The sequence below is a fragment of the Drosophila bipectinata genome, unplaced genomic scaffold, assembly GCF_030179905.1.
Source record: "Drosophila bipectinata strain 14024-0381.07 unplaced genomic scaffold, DbipHiC1v2 scaffold_55, whole genome shotgun sequence".
Taxonomy (NCBI): domain Eukaryota; kingdom Metazoa; phylum Arthropoda; class Insecta; order Diptera; family Drosophilidae; genus Drosophila; species Drosophila bipectinata.
Genome location: NW_027222979.1, coordinates 1 through 16,551, shown reverse-complemented (window position 1 = coordinate 16,551; position 16,551 = coordinate 1). Strand labels below are relative to the sequence as shown.

General features: G+C 39.9%; 1 protein-coding gene across 15 annotated transcripts; it reads right to left on the bottom strand.

The window, feature by feature from the left end:
- Positions 1 to 258: 258 nt before the first annotated feature.
- On the bottom strand, positions 259 to 13,725 carry LOC108126352 (uncharacterized). Of its 15 annotated transcripts, XR_011444148.1 has the most exons (17): positions 13,674 to 13,725; positions 13,550 to 13,611; positions 13,283 to 13,481; positions 13,140 to 13,220; positions 12,928 to 13,077; positions 12,611 to 12,863; positions 12,445 to 12,545; positions 3,287 to 3,360; positions 3,066 to 3,227; positions 2,819 to 3,004; positions 2,527 to 2,754; positions 2,384 to 2,464; positions 2,172 to 2,313; positions 1,565 to 2,107; positions 1,248 to 1,498; positions 653 to 1,187; positions 259 to 592 (listed from the first exon to the last, which is right to left on the bottom strand). XR_011444148.1 is itself a non-coding variant. In XM_070282836.1 (12 exons), the coding sequence occupies exons 1-3, from the start codon at positions 9,208 to 9,210 to the stop codon at positions 3,143 to 3,145; spliced, it is 306 nt and encodes a 101-aa protein (XP_070138937.1). In that variant the 5' UTR covers positions 9,211 to 9,936; the 3' UTR covers positions 259 to 592; positions 653 to 1,187; positions 1,248 to 1,498; positions 1,565 to 1,916; positions 1,973 to 2,107; positions 2,172 to 2,313; positions 2,384 to 2,464; positions 2,527 to 2,754; positions 2,819 to 3,004; positions 3,066 to 3,142. The 15 variants fall into 15 exon arrangements, 7 of the variants coding, with proteins under 7 accessions (XP_070138937.1, XP_070138938.1, XP_070138936.1 ...); XR_011444149.1 differs by lacking the exons at positions 13,550 to 13,611; positions 13,674 to 13,725 and having other exon boundaries at positions 12,620 to 12,863; positions 13,283 to 13,423; XR_011444151.1 differs by lacking the exons at positions 2,527 to 2,754; positions 2,819 to 3,004; positions 3,066 to 3,227 and having other exon boundaries at positions 12,620 to 12,863; positions 13,674 to 13,688.
- Positions 13,726 to 16,551: the final 2,826 nt, after the last annotated feature.

Genomic DNA, 16,551 nt, shown 5'->3' with positions numbered 1-16,551 from the left:
ATTGTGCGCCTGAGCAGCGGGAATCACGTTACAGGATGCCCTCTCCCATCGCTTTGGAAAGGCCAGGAATGCCATCTCAGCGGCTGTCCTCGTCGGACCAACCTGACCACAGTTGTTCCCCTGGAAGTGACTTGGATTCCCTCTCCGGAGAGCCCCCTATGGAAGGCTCACCTCCTGAGGATCTTCTCAAGGCTGTCCTTCGCAGCTGCCGCACCGTTGATGGACTGTCCAAAAAGTTGGACTCAATAACCAAACTGGTTGAATTTTTCACATCTGATCGATGATTTATTACATTTTATTAACACAAAATTACTTAAACTACTTAAATATAATTCATTAAAACTAAAATTGGTTTTCTTAATTCTGGAAAAATTCTGGAAAAAATAAAATTCTGGTTTTTTAATTCTATTTTTATGCTGCTGTTCCTGATTCTTTTTACTCGCCCTCTCCAGACATGATCGGAGTTAATTTCGTCGCTAATCTGTCTTAACAGATATAGGATTCTATAAACTGGTTAATTCCTACAATCTGCTGCTAATTTATTTACGTTCCTGTAATTAATCCTCAGTCTGCCCCTCAATTGGGAGTTAATCTATGATGGAAAATAAAATTATTGCTTCTGCCTTACTCCAAATCAACTTCTCTTACTTACTGGCATCATTCAATCCAACAGCTATTCATCTGACGGAGTCCTGACCAACTGCTAAGCACCCACTTGAGTAACGTATCGTTGCCGTATCCTTGGATAAATTGACTGCTTTTTCTAGCCAATCTGCCAGTCTTAGGAATTCGTTTGCAGCTCCTATATTTGCTCTCTTCAGCCTGCTTAGCGTATTTCGCTGCTCCTATTCCTCCATAACTGAATCAGGAATTTAAAACTGGATTGATTCTATAATGTAGCAGCATACGGATATAAATAGGCTTAAAGGAAATTAGCTACTGAAGCTTGTGAAGAGATTGAATGCCTAAAGCTTGAATGTGATCCTTTTCAGCGCTTCTTGATGTTCTGGGTAAACGCTCCACCATGGTGACTCCGTAGTAGTGTTTATACACGCAGGTAAACAGTGCAGAAAATCAAATGCCAACCAGAATACATTCAACGTCTTGTTATGATTCTACTTTCTCTGAGTAAGATTCCACCACCTACTCCTGAACAGCAACAAGATGATAGGCTCTCCAGCCTGAAACTGCAAATTGAAAACGAATTTGATTAAGACCATGATTTTGTTCAGCCAATGCAGAATTACCTTGCCAACCACAAATACTTTAAGTACTACTTTGTCCCAGGTTCCTTCAGCAATCTGCCCTTGGCCGCGACTACCTGACGATCACATATTAACTTATCCTGTTATAACGGCTATTTGGAATACTAATTATTACGCATCCTGTACATCGCCACCAGACTTGGAGAATAGTCGTTTCACTATGCCATACATTATCGACCCTGGTTAATTTACATCACGCTCTGTTTTTTGCGTCATCCTTGCTGCTAATATACCTATATGGAAATAGGATTTTGAAAACAGATTAAACTCAGCATACTGCTATTAATTTGTCTACATACTTGCGATTGATCCGTCCTGATGTCTGCTTTGCGGCTGGATCCTGAACGCATACTAGCTTCTGAACCAGTAACAAATCGGAGTTCACCTGCTGCTCCTAATCTGCCTCCCAACCTTACTCAATGTTTTTCTTGCTGCTTATCCTATTCATCTGACAAAGAATTTTTAAATTTGAATTTTTACAATCTAACTTGTACGGCTCCTAAACATGTGGTTGGCTCTGTTCAGTTACTGGATACTAAAACAAGAGTAGAGCTGCAGTTGGTAATATTGGATGAAGTCATTTCCATTGGTTTACTCAAGGCGAATCTGCCTATCTAGTGAAGTTTTCCAATCTCAATGGTTCCGAGACTGCTGAAATGATACGGCGCTACTAATTCAGAGCCTAGTAGTTAATGCTGTGTGCCTACTGAGCGTGGCGCAGTGTTATCTGTACTTCTTTGCTGGACTTGGAGATTGGTTGTTCCACTATGCCATACATTTCTTGACCCTGCTTGGTTGTCATTGTGTTTTGTTTTGGCGTCATTCTTGCTGCTAATGTACCTCTACGGAAATAGGATTTTGATAACAGATTAAACTCAGCATGCTGCTACTAATTTGTCTACATACTTGCGACTGATCCATCCTGATGTCTGCCTTCGCGGCTGGATCCCAAATACATGCTGGTTTCTTGACCGGTGGTGGATCGGAGATTGCCTGATGCTCCTAAATTTGCCCTCCAACCTTGCTCGTCGTTTCCTTGCTGCTTATTCTACACAACTCATACAGAAATTTTAAATTTGGATTAAACTTACTATTTTGCTGCCAATTTGTCTACATACCTGTGATTAACCAAACTCAAACGACTCCTATGTATGTGACTGGCTCTGGTACATTTACTGGATACTCAAACAGGAATAAAACTGCAATTAGAAATATTAGATGAAATCATTACCATTAATCTACTTAAAATGAATCTGTCTACCTAGTGAAGCTTTCCAGTCTCTATGGTTCTATACCTGCTGATATTATATGGCGCTATTAATTTGGGACCTGTTAATAAGTGCTGTGTGTCTACTGAGCGCGGTGCAATGATATCCGTGCATCGTCGCTGGACCTGGAGAATGGTTGTCCCACTGTGCCACGCATTTTTGACCTTGGCTAGTTGGCGTCGCGCTCTGCTTTTGGCGTCATCCTTGCTGCTAATATACCTCTGCGGAAATAGGATTTTGGAAACAAATTAAACTCAGCATACTTCTATTAATTTGTCTATATACTTGCGATTAATCCATCCCGGTGTCTGCCTTGCAGTTGGAATTCAATCACATACTAGTTCCCTGGCTCAGAACGTGGCTCAGTGATACTGATTTGTAGGACCATGGATTAATCAGATGCTGCCTGCTACTTCTTTATCTGCCTTCGCTGGCTTTGCTTGGCATCCTCTTGCTGCTTGTCCCCCATAACTGGAACAATAATTTAAACTTGGATTAATCTTATCATACTATTACTTTTGCGTCCACATACCTGTAGTAAATTCAACCTGGATGTCTGCTATGCAGTTGGCTCTGCTGCCTGTGCTGGACTCTCAAACAGGAATAAAGCTACAATGAATCTGCTCCAAATAAATCTGCCCACCTACTGTAACTTTCTAATCTCAATTCCTGTGACCACTGGTGTGAGGTTGATCTGCTAATACAAGCCTGGATCTATTAATTCATCATACTGCTGTAAACTTATGTACATACCTGTGTTTAATCCAACTTAAACTCTGCTTGACGGCCAACACCTGTACACATATTGGATTCTTTGGTGTATAGATCTGCAATAAGAAATTTTGCATCTAATAATTCCTGCTTTTTTACTCCAAATATAATTGCCTGTTACTAGATAATGTTCAACTTATTAACTGTCAGAATGAACTTGTTTTGTTTCTACAAATTTTGCCACATACCTTGGATTAATAAAGGCTGATGTTTGCCCTGATACTACATCCTATGCAGGCGCTGATTTCTTGATTGCGAATGGATTTGCAACGAGAAAACTTATTGCTAAAATTGTAAACAACATGTGCTACTCAATTATTGTTTTTCTTGCATTGCACACTGCACTAATACTAACTTAGCTTTGCCAGTTATGCTTAAAGTCATTGGTTAGAGCGAGACCCATGTATATTCCTCACATGCCCTCCTACCCTACACTCTGACGCTCAGTTTCTTTATGTTGCTATCACACAGCAACCCTGTCTCTGAAACATTTGTTTCTAACTACCTAGCAACTTGTTGCTATACATGCTGTTTAACTAAACGAAGCTCTACCTTAAATAAGCAAATGTATCTGACCCTTGACTGGTCAGCCAATTTACTTAAATTATAAGATTACTATGGCACTGATTTGCCGGGAAAGGCAGTATAACCATACCTTTCCTACTAATTTACTCCTCAAAATTCTCAGGCACCTGCTACCCCTGACTGCTGATTGATATTCCAGTTGGCTATTGTTAAATCTACATCACTCCTTCCCAACTACACCTGCGTATATCTGTGACTCCTGATTACCAATTTCCCTAAACTTGGGGATCGGGCACTGTATTCCTAGCTCTGGTAGCAGCCTCCAACCAGCTACCCTGCCACTGGGCACCGGCTTTCCAATCCAGCTTCATCTTCCCAGCGTTTGGATCTCTGGCTTGGCCACCAGGACTTCAGGTCGATGCTTGGACCCTACGATCGAATTTTATCTTTATCTAAGTGAATTCAAAACTCTTTTATACTCATTGTCTACTACCTAATTCTGTTGCATCTATTATTTAATTGCTCCAAATTATATCCTACTACTCTTAACCTGCATCATTTCTCACCAACTGCACCTGTTTACATCTGTGACTCCTGAACTCCTAACTTTTGCGGTAGCCTCCAATCAACTACTCTGCCATTGAGTACCGGCTTTCCAATTCGCTCTCCATTTACCCAGCGTTCTGACCACTGATTTGGCCTTCAGGATTCCAGGTCGACGCTTGGACTCAACGTTCTTAGTAAATAATTATCCTTATACTAAATCTGCATTATTTATAAAATACTTCAGTTATTCTGTTAACTTTTCTCTTTATTGATACTCCAAATCTTATATGTTAAAAACTGTTAGTAATTCAATTATTTCTATAAGCTTGTTATTAATTGCTTCTTATGTTATCTAATATTTGTATAAAATGTATTAGTGTAAGTGATCACTGTATATTACGCAAATAAAAAGCTGTAACCACTCTGGTAGTGGCTATCAGTCCTAGTTGTGACCTCTTCGAAGGCACGCCCTGAAAACAATAAATAAAATGGAAAAGTTACTAAATTATATACTACAAACTATTAAATCATTAGCTTTGACTGAGGCTAATTTTTATGTGCAAATTTAAATTCTGTGAAAGCTCTTATTCCACACGTGAAACCGCCATGTGTATATGTTAGCCACACCTAATTAATGCTAAACCTGATCAGTGCTGGACTCAATTAAATCATACATGTTGTGGCAAATGTACTATTAGAATCCTGTGTTGTGTGCGCTTTTTAATTTTAATTTTCACAACAAATTTTTAACCTATTTTAAAAAAATGATCTACGTGAGCTTTTTAATGTGCGCATACTACTACAATGTGTCTGTTCTGTGTATATGGCAGATTACACATATACAGACTCTCTCATGCATTATTACATCTGTGATTTATCTGTGTTAACGCTGCGCCAATCCACCACTGAAAATGCATCCACCTGCGCTAATCCACCATCCTACATTACACTTCCTACTGTACCAATACATCAATCTATCATTACACCATTACATGCACTACTACGAATTTTTTATCTCACACTACGCCAACACATCTATGTGATAATCCATCTCTGCGTCAATCCACCTCTGTGCTAATCCACCTCTGTGCCATTACATCTCTATGCCAATACATCAAGCTGTGATATTATATTATCAGCCTCAATAATCTCATGTGATAAATAGTAGCCACCGCATATTAAAAATGATCAACAAAATCAACATGGATTTAATCAAAATAATAGGAAAATTATCAGTTTTGCAGTGTTTGTGGTTATCTGTATTCGAGTTTTTAATAAATCGGCAGTAATTCGGCGGTTTGATCAAAACAGAAACCACCACCTAATCGAATACCAGCAACAACAACAATATGGAATTATGGAAAAAATATTATTTTTGGCAATGTGCTCTGTTTTGTTGTGATCGATTCTTTTTGCTAAATCGGCGTTAGTCTGGCGGTCTGATCTTTTGTTTGATTTTTTAATCAAGCTTTCACCAATGTGACTATGTGGCAAAATCCAACAATTGAAATATTTAAAGTAGTCTTCGAAATCAATGCTACTTAATCTACATATCAACAGTGCCAATTATATTAAATACGTGATCGTCATTTTTAAATGGTATAATTTACCATCCAGCCTCATATGCTATTCCTCGCTGCTTTGAAATCCTACTATGACTACTCTATTAATTTCTAATGCTATTCCTACATTTCTACTGCATTACCTAAAAGCTAATATGCATGCCTGCAGATCCAAATTAAATTGTAAACAAAGTGATTATCTGCAAAACATTTTTTATTACTGCTTGGCCAACTACTGGTGATCTAAAATTTCGCTTTCCACTTGGAAATAAAATATACTTTCAAAATATGAGTGATTCCTGGTGATTTATACTTCCTGAAAATAAATCTGACATTTGAATGGTCAGCCAAATTTAAATTATTTGATACCTATGGCACGGATTTGCCGGGAAAGGCAGTAAAACCATACCTTTTCTGTTTATTTACTCCTCCAAATTTCTAGGCACCTACTGTTTCTGCTTGCAACTCAACGATCTGACAAATTGATGACTCCTCCTGCTCCAATTATCTCCTGCTGATGTACATCCGAATTTATACTGCATATTCACTAATTAACTACTTTGCCTTGGTACACCGGCTCTACGAAGCACTTCCCATCTTCCTGACGTTGGTCCCCTGATTTGGCCACCTGGAGCGCATGTCGGCGTCTGGACATAACATATAACTGCAACTCCTGTTCGCCAATCATCCACAACCAAACCAAATTTTTTAAATCTGGTGATTGGGCAAGTAACAGCCCCAACTAGTTACTCCGCCATTGTGTACCGGCTTTTCAATTCAATCCACATCTTCCCAGTGTTTGGATCTCTGACTTGGCCACCGGACTTCAGGTCAACGCTCGGACCCTACGTTCTCAATTTATTCTCCTATTAATTAAATACCTCTTGTACTCATTGTTACTACTTAACTTAATTATCACTACTTTGTTACTACTTAATTCTGTTATTCTACTGCCGTTAAAACTACACCACTGCTGCCCAGCTACACCTGCGTTCATCTGCTACTCCTGATTACCAATTCCTCAAACTTGGTGATCGGGCACTGTATTCCTAACTCCAGTAGTAGCCTCCAACCAGCTACTCTGCCATTGGGCAACGGCTTTCCAATTCAACCCCATCCTCCCAGCAATTGGATCTCTGACTTGGCCACCAGGACTTCAGGTCGATGCTCGGACCCTACGATCGCAAATTACTATTATCTAAGTGAAGTCAATACTCTTTTATACTCATTGTAACTACCTAATTGTATTCTACTGCTATTTATTCTACATCACTACTGCTCAACCACGCCTGCGTTCACCTTCGGCTCCTGAATACCAACTCCTTCAAATTTTGTTATTAAGTACTGAATTCCTAACTCTAGTGGTAGCCTCTTACCAGCTACTCTGCCATTGAGTACCGGCTTTCCAATTCGGCTCCCATCTACCCAGCGCTCTGACCTCTGACTTGGCCTCCAGTATCCCAGGTTGACGCTCGGTCTCTATGATCTTAAAAAATAATTATCCTTACGCTAAGCCTGTATATACGTTTAAAATACTTCAGCTATTCCATTAGTATCTCTTTTTATTGTTACTCCAAATCTTACATGTTCCTCAAAAGTTTAAAACTGTTAGTAATTCAATTATTTCTATAAGCTTGTTAATAGTTGCTTCTTATGTTATCTAATATTTGTATAAAATGTACTAGTATAAGTAAATGCTGTATATTACGCAAATAAAAAGCTGTAACCACTCTGGTAGTATCAGTCCTAGTTGTGACCTCACCGTAGGCACGCCCTGAAAACTGAAAAACTGAAATACAAAGTGTTTTTTTAATCCTGTGTGTTATCCTAATCCTACGAGTAGTGTGCGCCCTCAATTTTAAAATTTTAAACTTTTCACAACAAATTTTTAATTAACTTTTAAAAAATGTTCCACGTGAATTTTAATGTGCGCATACTACCACATGTATCTGCATTGGGTATGTAACGCTATACACATAGACAGTCTTTACATGCACCTGTTACACCTACGTTGTCTACCTCATCCCAATTATGTGTTTGATTGTATTGGAACTGTACTAAATCACCACTTTGCTGTTACATTCCTCCTAATATCATCACGTCAAACTCCACCACCACAATAAGTACTCTACTGTACTATACTGTACTGGCACACCATCATCCTTAATGAGACTGTACTTTGCACATGGAAATGTTGGAGCCATCCTAGCAGCCATCCTCAAATCCTAGCAGTAACAACAATATGGATCCTAGTATGGAAGAATATGAAGGTAGCCTAAATGGAAACGTGGATACCCTACCTAAATCTATTGCCACCTATGATGGCCCCCTTGACAAAAGTCGTTCCACACCCTATAGGCTTCCTAGGTTCTCTCCTAACCTTAACTTGACTCCTAGTGACCGTGCAACCATTAATAAACTTGCCCCTAAAAACCAGGAAAACGAACGACAGCTATGTGGAGCTGAACCAGTTATGTGCCATAGATGTCAACGCTTTGGGCACTTAAAAAATTTCTGCCGTCGTGATTTTGTCTGCCTTAAGTGTGCAGGCAACCACCCATCCACGAATTGCATTAAAACTAAAATTGCTAATCCTACATGTGCCAATTGTGGTCTTGGCCATGTTGCTAGCTATAAAGGGTGTCCTGCGTTTAAAAAAGCCAAGTCTCAGCTCCTTTCCTACCAAGTACACACAACGGTTAATTCTCAGGTTTCTACAATTCAATCCAAGGGGAGGATCAATCCCCAACCTAGTCATAGCGTCAGTCGTCAGCAGCAGCACCGCCACCTATCTCTGAATTCATTGCAACAACAGCAGGTTTTTGCCTGGGAAAACAATAGTGATCACCAGTTGCCTCCTCGAGGGCGTAGAAAAGTCATTTCACCTGATTACAAACTCAAATCAAATAAAGCTAACACCCCGTAGGTGAAATCTAATTCAGGCAAAAAATCTATAATTAATAACCCTGATAATAAATGCACTCAAATCCTCCACATACGTAACCCTGCAGATAATCATTTAAACAAATTTCAGCAGCAGCCCAGCCCTAATATCAACCAATCACACCAATATGAGGACACTTGCCACGCTCTACAACCTTGTTCTTCTTCTTATCATCCTCAACCTACCTCAAGGCGGCTACTTGTTATGTCTTGGCCCCCTCTCTCACCAGCACACGGCGATCTCCCATTGTTAATGCATCGCTGGTTGTCCTCTATAGGTGAGATGGGCAAGAAGCTGGATATTCTCATCACTCTCCTGCGCTCACTCATTACTGGCTCTAATCTGCCACTACCCGCTACTGTTAATGACTCCTTTAATGTCTAGTTACTCATCAATCAATCATCGCACTGCTGCTCCTCTGCAGCGGAGTGTATTCCATAATCCACTGCCCAATTCTGGAAATCCTGTAAGCGAACCTAATATTAATTCTATTAACATAGCCTATTGGAATGCCTGTGGACTAAATAACAAAATGACTGAATTAGAATTTTTTATTAAATCAAATAAAATTGACATTATGATGGTCATGGAAAGCCGCTTACCTACAAACCCTGGCTCCAATGCTCCTGCAGATAATTCTTATAATATTGAAGGGTTTTTACTGTATCCTGCTTTCCACCCCTCTGGTAATAGAAAAGGGGGAGTTGTTACCTATGTTAATGCTAAACTAAAACATATTGCCTTGCAACCTATTGAGGAAGAATTTCTACAATGTGCTCCAATTTTTTTGCGCACTACTAATGACGAGGATATAGTTATCAGCCCAATTTATTGCCCACCAACATTCTCTTGGACTACAGATCATTTTCAAAGACTATTTGCTCATTTCAAAAGCCTTTCCAAAAATTCGAAGTTTATAGTCTGCGGAGACTGGAATGCTGGAATGCCCTAGGGGTAGATCTCTTCTTGAATGCATACACTCAAACGCGCTACTTAATGTGCTGGCTACGGGTGGGGCCACTCATTTTCCCTTCGATCAAAGAAAACTCCCGTCTGCTATAGACTTTGCAGTCTATTCTGGCCTTCATTATTACAGAACTCTTACTTACTCTACAGTTGATCTGCGATCAGATCACTTGCCTATATTTATTAAGCTCTCAATAAATGTCTGCGTGGCTAGCTCTCAAATACTTCACCGACTGCTCCCTTCTGGCGCTAACATTAAGAAATTTCAAAATATTTGATCGGGACTTATACTGCTCAACACAGACATGAATAGTGGTCAAGACATTGAGGATGCGATCGACATCTTTAATCGTAACATTTACCATGCCGCCTCTCTGGCTACTCGTTTTATAAGAACTCGTCATTCCAATCGTCCTGAGAGAATTCCTCTTAATCAAAAACTTCGTAAACTCCAAGATGCTAAGTTCCAGATGAAACGCCTTCTTATCGCAGTGCAATCCCCTATTGCCAGAAAAAATTTTTTGGCTGCCTGTAGGTGCTTACTTAAGCCTTACGAGATGAAAAAATTAAGAGGACCAATAATATTTTCAACAAAATTGACCCACTTGATCGATATCGTATTCAAAAGCTCTGGAGAATTACAAATCAATTCAAAAGACAACCTGAACCTAACTGGCCTAATGGCGCTAATCATTCAACTACTTGGACCAAAAATAATGATGACAAATCAAATGCTTTTGTTATTCACTTGGTGGAGAGGTTCTCACCTAAACTTACTAATCCACTTGAATTTAGAACTAAAGTCCTTGCTGAAAAAGAAGTAGTCCGCCTCCAAAAATCTTTAATGGCTGCTCCAAGCTGGATCTATCGTGAATCCTTCGACAATAAACCTAATGGCGTTGGTGTCCCCTTCCGACCCATCTCACCTAATGAAGTGCACTCCAAAATAAAGCTCCTTCAAAACAAGAAAGCTGCTGGCCCGGATTGATAACAAGGTTATCAAGTTACTGCCTCAAAAAGCTATTCTTTATCTTACCCAAATTTACAACTGCATTCTAAGATATGGTTATTTTCCCAAACAAGGAAAAAGTCCCTATGATGTCGCTTCTTACAGACCCATTAGCTTACTAGCTGGCTTCTCTAAAATATTTGAAACGCTACTTATGGATAGGATGTTTAACTGCCAGGACTTTGAACGAGCCATTCCTTCTCATCAGTTTGGCTTTAGAAAACAACATAGCACTGAGCAGCAGTTATTACGAGTCACTCAACACATTCTATCTGCCTATGAGCAAAACTCCTTCTGCTCTGCTGTTTTCATTGATGTGAGTGAGGCCTTTGATCGTGTCTGGCATGAGGGTCTCCTATTAAAACTAGTTAAGCTCCTTTACTTTATCGTGTTCTAGAAAGCTACTTAAGTAATCGGACATTTACTGTAAATGGAGTAAATGGAACATCATCCCGAATCGGAAATGTCAAAGCCGGCGTCCCACAGGGGAGTGTTTTGGGTCCCATTCTTTATTCGATCTTCACCTCAGATATGCCTATTCCTGAAATAATTAGCCGTAATGATGTCTATAATCCTGACCGACTTAGTAATATGCTATTATCTACGTATGCTGATGATACCATTATACTCTGTACTAGGAAAGAAGCTCATGATGCCATTCGTGCTAACGAATACTTCCTCAGACATGTCACTAAATGGGCCTCTGATTGGTGTATTACTCTTAATCCTTGCAAAACGGTCCATGTCCTATATACAAAGCGATCCATTTCCACCATTACTGGACCTAAATCACCTAAGATGAACGAAATACTTATAAAGAATGAACCCAAGCACCGATACCTTGGACTTATATTGGACAGAAAGCTTGTTCTTCACCACCATATCAAAATGCTCATAAATCGTACCCGCTCAGTTGCTTTTAGCCTTAACTGGATTATTGGGAATAAAAGTAGTCTTGCAGTTGAAAGTAAAATCTTACTTTACAAGCAAATTTTTGCCCCCATTTGGCAGTAAGCCTTACCCATTTGGGGTGCTCTTATTTCTAACACTCAATTCCAGAAAATGGAGTCTGCACATAGTAAGCTATTCCGGAAAATTTCTAAAGCTGGCCGATATGTCAGAAACCAAACTATACGCGACTTGTATAACATTAAATCTGTCAACGAAATCTACTCTATATCCCGTGAAAGACTTGCTACCTCGCTGGTCTCACATCCAAATCCAGAAGCTAGGCGTATTCTATCTGAATTGTTTATTCCAGACAGACTTGAAAGGTCAAGATATAAAGAACAAGCTGAGAAACACTTTCTCCCACTCCGCCAGCTGCTCCTGCAACATCAACAACAATCCTCTGCTACTCCTGACTATCCATTCCCTACTTTAATACGTTTTGAACAACAACAAACAGATATACAAAACAGGCTTAAAGAAAAATTAGCTACTGAAGCTCGTGAAGAGAGAGAACGCCTAGAACTTGAACGTGATCCTTTGCAGCGCCCCTCGATGTTTTGGGTAAACACTTTATCACGTAGACTCCGAAGCGGTATTTCTACGCGCTGGGAAACAGCGCAGAAAATTAAATACCAACCAGAATACATCCAACGTCTTATTATGACTCCACTTTCTCCGAGTGAGATTCCACCACCTACTCCTGAGCAGCAACTAGACGATAGGCTTTCCAGATTGAAACTGCAAATTGAAAATGAATTAGACGAAGATCATGATTCTGTCCAGTCAAGAGAAGGTAGAATTACCTTACCAACCTTTGATACTATAAGTACTACTTTGTCCCACGTTCCTTCAGTAACCTGCCTTTGGCCACGTTTGCCTGATGATCACATATTAGCTAATCCTGCCATAGCGGCTATCTGGGATACTAATTATCATGTATCCCGTACATCGTCACCAGATTTGGTGAACAGTCATTCCACTATGCCGGACATTATTGACCCTGGCTAATTGACATCACGTCCTGTTTTTAGCGTCATCCTTGCTGCTTTTATACCTCTACGGAAATAGGATTTTGAAAACAGATTAAACCCAGCATCCTGCTATTAATCTGCCCACTTACCTGCGATTAATCCATCCTGATGTCTGCTTTGCAGTCGGATCCCAAATGCATACTATTTTCTCAATCAGAAACAAATCGGAGATCACCTACTGCTCATATATCTGCCTTCCAACCTTGCTCGATGTTTTCTCTGCTGCTTATCCTACACAACTGATACAGAATTTTTTAATTTGGATTAAACTTATTATGCTGCTACCTATTTGTCTACATACCTGTGTTCAATCAAACTTATTCTGCTCCTATGTATGTAACCGGTTCTGGTACATCTTCTGGATACTCAAACAGGAATAAAGCTGCAATTAGAAATGTTAAACGAAATCATTTTCATTAATCTACTCAAAACAAATCTGCTTACCTAGTGAAATTTCAATCTTAATTGTTCTACTCCTGCTGAAATGATATGGCACTGCTAACTCGCCAACGCTGTGTGTCTACTGAACGTGGCTCAGTGATACTGATTTGTAGGACCATGGATTGATCAGATGCTGCCTGCGACTCCTTTATCTGCCTTCGCTGGCTCTGCTTGGCGTCCTCTTACTGCTTGTCCCCCATAACTGGAATAATAATTTATTTTTGGATTAAATTTGCCATACTATTACTATTGCACTGTAATAAATTCAACCTAGATGTCTGCTATGCAGTTGGTTCTGTTGCATGTGCTGGATCTTCAAAACAGGAATAAAGCTACAATGAGTAATTTTGAATTAAATTATTTTTATGAATCCACTCCAAATAAATCTGCCCACCTGCCGAGGTTCTTTAATCTCAATTCCTGTGGCCACTGGTGTGAGGTTGATCTGCTAATACAAGCCTGGATCTGCGAGTTGCTTTATGAGTACCTCTCCACACCTTATAATGGAAATTAAATTCAGATTAATTCATCGTACTGCTGCAAACTTGTCTGCAGATTCATTGTAGCTTTATTCCTGTTTGAGAGTCCAGCCCAGGCAGCAGAGCCAACTGCATAGCAGACATCCAGGTTGAATTTACTAAAGGTATGTGGACGCAAAAGTAATAGTATGATAAGATTAATCGAAGTTTAAATTATTGTTCCAGTTATGGGGGACAAGCAGCAAGAGGATGCCAAGCAAAGCCAGCGAAGGCAGATAAAGAAGTAGCAGGCAGCATCTGATTAATCCATGGTCCTACAAATCAGTATCACTGACACCGGGATGGATTAATCGCAAGTATATAGACAAATTAATAGAAGTATGCTGAGTTTAATTTGTTTCCAAAATCCTATTTCCGCAGAGGTATATTAGCAGCAAGGATGACGCCAAAAGCAGAGCGCGACGCCAACTAGCCAAGGTCAAAAATGCGTGGCACAGTGGGACAACCATTCTCCAGGTCCAGCGACGATGCACGGATATCATTGCACCGCGCTCAGTAGACACACAGCACTTATTAACAGGTCCCAAATTAATAGCGCCATATAATATCAGCAGGTATAGAACCATAGAGACTGGAAAGCTTCACTAGGTAGACAGATTCATTTTAAGTAGATTAATGATTTCATCTAATATTTCTAATTGCAGTTTTATTCCTGTATGAGTATCCAGTAAATGCACCAGAGCCAGTCACATACATAGGAGTTGTTTTGAGTTTGGTTAATCACAGGTATGTAGACAAATTGGCAGCAAATAGTAAGTTTAATCCAAATTTAAAATTTCTGTATGAGTTGTGTAGAATAAGCAGCAAGGAAACGACGAGCAAGGTTGGAGGGCAAATTTAGGAGCAGCAGGCAATCTCCGATCCACCACCGGTCAAGAAACCAGCATGTATTTGGGATCCAGCCGCGAAGGCAGACATCAGGATGGATCAGTCGCAAGTATGTAGACAAATTAGTAGCAGCATGCTGAGTTTAATCTGTTATCAAAATCCTATTTCCGTAGAGGTACATTAGCAGCAAGAATGACGCCAAAACAAAACACAATGACAACCAAGCAGGGTCAAGAAATGTATGGCATAGTGGAACAACCAATCTCCAAGTCCAGCAAAGAAGTACAGATAACACTGCGCCACGCTCAGTAGGCACACAGCATTAACTACTAGGCTCTGAATTAGTAGCGCCGTATCATTTCAGCAGTCTCGGAACCATTGAGATTGGAAAACTTCACTAGATAGGCAGATTCGCCTTGAGTAAACCAATGGAAATGACTTCATCCAATATTACCAACTGCAGCTCTACTCTTGTTTTAGTATCCAGTAACTGAACAGAGCCAACCACATGTTTAGGAGCCGTACAAGTTAGATTGTAAAAATTCAAATTTAAAAATTCTTTGTCAGATGAATAGGATAAGCAGCAAGAAAAACATTGAGTAAGGTTGGGAGGCAGATTAGGAGCAGCAGGTGAACTCCGATTTGTTACTGGTTCAGAAGCTAGTATGCGTTCAGGATCCAGCCGCAAAGCAGACATCAGGACGGATCAATCGCAAGTATGTCGACTTGCGTCTGAGTTTAATCTGTTTTCAAAATCCTTTTTCCATATAGGTATATTAGCAGCAAGGATGACGCAAAAAACAGAGCGTGATGTAAATTAACCAGGGTCGATAATGTATGGCATAGTGAAACGACTATTCTCCAAGTCTGGTGGCGATGTACAGGATGCGTAATAATTAGTATTCCAAATAGCCGTTATAACAGGATAAGTTAATATGTGATCGTCAGGTAGTCGCGGCCAAGGGCAGATTGCTGAAGGAACCTGGGACAAAGTAGTACTTAAAGTATTTGTGGTTGGCAAGGTAATTCTGCATTGACTGAACAAAATCATGGTCTTAATCAAATTCGTTTTCAATTTGCAGTTTCAGGCTGGAGAGCCTATCATCTTGTTGCTATTCAGGAGTAGGTGGTGGCATCTTACTCAGGGAAAGTGGAATCATAACAAGACGTTGAATGTATTCTGGTTGGCATTTGATTTTCTGCACTGCTTACCTGCGTGTATAAACACTACTACGGAGTCACCATGGTGGAGCGTTTACCCAGAACATCAAGAAGCGCTGAAAAGGATCACATTCAAGCTTTAGGCATTCAATCTCTTCACAAGCTTCAGTAGCTAATTTCCTTTAAGCCTATTTACATCCGTATGCTGCTACATTATAGAATCAATCCAGTTTTAAATTCCTGATTCAGTTATGGAGGAATAGGAGAAGCGAAAATACGACCAAACAGGCTGAAGAGAGCAAATATAGGAGCTGCAAACGAATTCCTAAGACTGGCAGATTGGCTAGAAAAAGCAGTCAATTTATCCAAGGATACTGCAACGTTACGTTACTCAAGTGGGTGCTTAGCAGTTGGTCAGGATTCCGTCAGATGAACAGCTGTTGGATTGAATGATGCCAGTAAGTAAGAGAAGTTGATTTGGAGTAAGGCAGAAGCAATAATTTTATTTTCCATCATAGATTAACTCCCAATTGAGGGGCAGACTGAGGATTAATTACAGGAACGTAAATAAATTAGCAGCAGATTGTAGGAATTAACCAGTTTATAGAATCCTATATCTGTTAAGACAGATTAGCGACGAAATTAACTTCGATCATGTCTGGAGAGGGCGAGTAAAAAGGATCAGGAACAGCAGCATAAAAATAGAATTAAAAAACCAGAATTTTATTTTTTCCAGAATTTTTC

Coding starts and splice junctions, on each gene's coding strand:
- LOC108126352 (XM_070282835.1), bottom strand. CDS start 9,210: ATGAGTGAGCGCAGGAGAGTGATGAGAATATCCAGCTTCTTGCCCATC. Junction 3,361..9,066: donor TAACAAGTAGCCGCCTTGAG/GTAGGTTGAGGA, acceptor TTCTTATTGCAG/ATCTATACACCAAAGAATCC. Junction 3,231..3,286: donor TTAAGTTGGATTAAACACAG/GTATGTACATAA, acceptor GGCTTGTATTAG/CAGATCAACCTCACACCAGT.